We start from the raw sequence: 4,090 nt of genomic DNA, 5'->3' as shown, positions 1-4,090 counted from the left end.
AACAATCTATCTAAACTGGTACACAGTAGGAAAGGCAGGCAGTCACACTGTGTATCTCATATACAAACTAGTAATATTTTCTCCAACATCAAATTTTTGTTAACTTATCATAGGTTGTGTGTACATGTGTATGTGTATGTCAGCTTGTATCTGGAGGTTAAGGGGGTAGAGCCCGATGAACCCTAGGGATTGAATTAAGAATCAAGTTTACATCAATGTTAGTTTTCCTATTTTAAGCAATTAACTAGGTGTAGCATCAGAAACATGACACCACAAGTATCTCAATTTCAAAACAAAAGAAACACCTTAGAAACTAGTGATTGTATTGTATCTGATTATTGCTAAAGAATCCTAAAAACTTTTGGCAAAATTCATGATATCTACGACACTACTTTTCAAACTTGAATGTATACATCACGTGGGGACCTTATTAAAGTCCACATTCTGAGTCAGTATGGGTGGCATGGCACCTGTGGTTCTGCACTTTTTAATAAGTTTCTAGGGTATTCCAGGGCTGCTGGTCCATTTTGCACAGCAAGGGTTTAAAAAGCTCTGAACTGTTTTTTCCATTTTCTGAGGGTGTTGAAAATTAGCTCAGTTTACTATTGCAAGCCACCATTGTCTCTTTTCTGGACCTCTGCAGTGACCTTATACTTGGTCTCCCTCCTTAAATTCTCTTATCCACTACAACCAATTCTCTAAATGGCGCCCGTAGTGATCATTTTAATATATAAATCAGTTGCATCACTCCATTGCTTAAAACCTTCTATTGGTGTCACAGTGCATTAGAATAAAATCTAAACTCCTTAGCACAACTGCGCAGTTCTAAGTGGTGAGGCTGCCACCGTCTCGAAAATCATCTCATACTCTTCTTCCTCTTGCTCACTTTGCCTGGAGTGCTTTGCAGCTGCCCTCCATGCTGTTTGTAATACGGGCCCTCTGTAGCTTCCCCTGACTAGCTTCTTCTGACTATTCAGGTCTCTGCTTACGTATTAACCACTTTTCAGTGTATCTTATGAATAAATTCAGAGAAATACATTCTTGGGAGATTGTTGTGCTGATAATCTAACAGTGAATTTCAGTCAATTCAGTTAATGAGGGATATAAAAGTAACTTTAAATTTTGGGCTGATGTCTAAAATAAATATTTTTTGGTTGATTTCAATTCATATTAGAGATTATTTCATCTTGCATCTTAAAGATTTTTGTGTATTTTTATAGTATTAATAGATGTTTCTTTTTTTGTATCAAAGTCACTGTGTGCCCAGTATTCTGCTGACAAACGAGAAGATGAGAAGATGTGTGATCACTTGATAAGAGCAGCTAAATATCGAGACCATGTGACAGCAACTCAGCTAATCCAGAAAATTATCAACATTCTCACAGACAAGCATGGAGCCTGGGGAAATTCTGCAGTAAGGTAAAGGGATACCTTTAGGATTTGACCACTGATTTTTTTATAGAAGGCCTGGCTTTAGATAAATGGCTCTGGATATGATCAAGGCCAGGTGAAGAACAGAGTAATTTAATTTTGTATTTTATCATCTACTATTTAAAGTGAAGGGGAAAGAGGTTAATCAGTATGGGTAGAGTTATGCATCTTTGATATTTCAGTTCCCTCAACTACTTCTAAAAGAATATTTGCTCAAAATGTATTCATTTTGAAATGAACTGTTAAGGGAAGCAGTTAATGTAAACTATTTTATTAGCTACACGTATATCTGAATTTATGCAAATACAATAAATTTTATTTTAAACTATTTCCTATTTTATACTTTTGAATTTTTAACACATCAATTTGAAAACGTAATTTGTGTTTTCTTGAATTATATTGCAAATTCCAAGACTATGATGATAAAAATTGTTAAATGCTGAGTTTAAAATGTTATTCACTGTGTCTACTTTCTTAAGATTACCAATCTGAGCAGGATGTTTTTGATGCTAATCTCTCGAAACAATAATTAAATTACTTTCTAAGATTAAGGAACTTAGTCAAATTGTAAATCTATGCTACACATCTTAGAAATATGTTTGACTCAGTAATGTTAATGAAAAAGTTCTGTATTTTGCCATTAGAAAGAGATCTTTTTTAATTCCTTGTTTCTTTATAACTTTTGCCAGAAAACAACAACAAAAGAAAATAGTAAATTGCTTATATAATATGATGTTATTGGTTTCCACTTGTATTTCAATCAACTGATGTGTCTAGCGGACACCTAAGTCTTGTTTTAGAAATTTTCCAGGGAATAGAAAATAACTATAATTTTTTTAAAGGTGAACTTTAAATTATTTAAGTTGAAAGCTGCTTGTTTCAGGTTGTTTTTGTAACATTAAATTTATGGGGATAACAGTGGTTAATAACATAACTTTCAGTTATATCCCGTTGTGTGATTACTACCCAAAGTTGTCCCCTCATGTCACCATATATTTGACCTCTTTTACTTGCTTCATCCTCCAAACACCCCCTTCCTCTCTTGTAACCAGCATACTGTTGTGTGTGTCTATGAGTTTGTTTGTATTATTGTTTGTTGCTTTTTGTTTTATATCCCATATATGAGTGAAGTCATATGATTCTTGTCCCTTTCCGTCTGACTTAATTTTACTTAGAATTATATTCTCAAGATTCATCCATGTTGTTGCAAATGGCAATATTTCGACACTTTTTAGTATTCTATTGTACATATACCGCATGTTCTTTATCCAATCATCTAAGGAAGGACACTTAGGTTGTTTCCATGTCTTGGCTACTGTGCATGATGCTGCAATGAACTTAGGGGATGTTTTTGGTTTGAGTACAAATATATAATGTATTTTTACTAAAAAAAAAAATAGAGTAGATATATGTCACATATAGATGCTTATTATGAAGAATACGTAAATGAAAAGAATTACATTTTGGGCATATCAGTTTTGGTATTCAGAGGAACAAATGCAGATCAAAGACTTCAGGACAAAAGGACTGAATAAAGGCAGGAACCGTGTGTGTTTGTTTTAATCCTATTCCAGTTGATTTCAGCTGCCAGAGTGGTCATGGTAGTGACATGAATTACTGGGTCAGCGTTCTCTGGTGCCTTATCTTGCAACATCTAAAAGCCTGTGAGTGTGTGTCTGGGGCTGGGAAGCTGTACTGGGAGTTTTAGAATTTCAGAGTACAGTAAAACCATGGATTGCGAGTAACTTGGTTTGCAAGTGTTCCGCAAGACGAGCAAACATTTCTAATACATTTTAACGTGGTAAACGAGACATGACTTGTTTGTTTCTGGAACGAATTCTGCTCGCAAACCAAGGTATTACTGTACTTTAATAGTACAGATTTGATGTAGTCATTTTGACATCCAGTACTAAATAAATAAATTAGGATATTATAATATTTTGACATACAGTGCCTGGCACATATTGGGAGCTCAATATGTATTTTTAAAGTATTTTTTTAACCTAAAAGGAGTTTCATAATTAAAAAATTGAAAACCTTTAGGTAACTTATGACAAATGTTTCATTTACACTAAGTATGTCATTTTTAGGAGATCAAAATTCTTTCTAGAGATAGCTAACTATACCTTTGTATAGCACAGAATAACTGTGCTACCAACATGGAAGCATGTTTCTCCTGAAGTGATTTCGGCGTAATAAAATATGTTGGAGAACTACATGGACTGTGCAGTGTATTTACGTAGAAAAATAATTAGTGTTTCTGTAATAGAGTTGTTCAAAGGCATCAACTCTGTTATTCTATACAGCCAGAAACAATTGAAGTAAATCCTGACATTTTAATATTTCCAAAAGTCCACAGAGCAAAACATACATTGCGTTTTTCCTCCCAAATAAAAATAGCTGTCAAACTGTCAGCTTTTAAATGTTTGCATTTTTAATTAAGAGCAACAACCAGAGATGTCTCATCTAAAGGAAATTAATATTAGTGAATCGATATTTTTCTCTGTTTATCTCATAGCTTACTTAGATTTTATTAAACACAATATTGTAGGAAAGCTCATTGCCTCCCTGCTGGTACTTCTTTTGTCATTGTGTTTAGTTTTGTGTGACATTCAACTTGTACTTATTTAGAACTCCGGTTGCTCCCTAATGCCTTTAA

At 33.9% G+C, this 4,090-nt stretch overlaps 1 protein-coding gene across 1 annotated transcript in view; it reads left to right on the top strand.

Moving 5' to 3' along the window:
• Positions 1 to 4,090, top strand: part of LRBA (LPS responsive beige-like anchor protein) — a 610,319-nt gene that overhangs the window by 281,821 nt on the left and 324,408 nt on the right. The window contains exon 37 of the mRNA XM_019641170.1: positions 1,253 to 1,419. Coding sequence (XP_019496715.1) covers positions 1,253 to 1,419 — 167 coding nt within the window. The remainder of the gene's footprint in view (positions 1 to 1,252; positions 1,420 to 4,090) is intronic.

The sequence above is a fragment of the Hipposideros armiger genome, unplaced genomic scaffold (genome assembly GCF_001890085.2).
Source record: "Hipposideros armiger isolate ML-2016 unplaced genomic scaffold, ASM189008v1 scaffold_58, whole genome shotgun sequence".
In the NCBI taxonomy this organism is placed as follows: domain Eukaryota; kingdom Metazoa; phylum Chordata; class Mammalia; order Chiroptera; family Hipposideridae; genus Hipposideros; species Hipposideros armiger.
The sequence above is the reverse complement of the archived record's forward strand: the minus strand, read 5'-3'. Positions and strand labels throughout refer to the sequence as shown.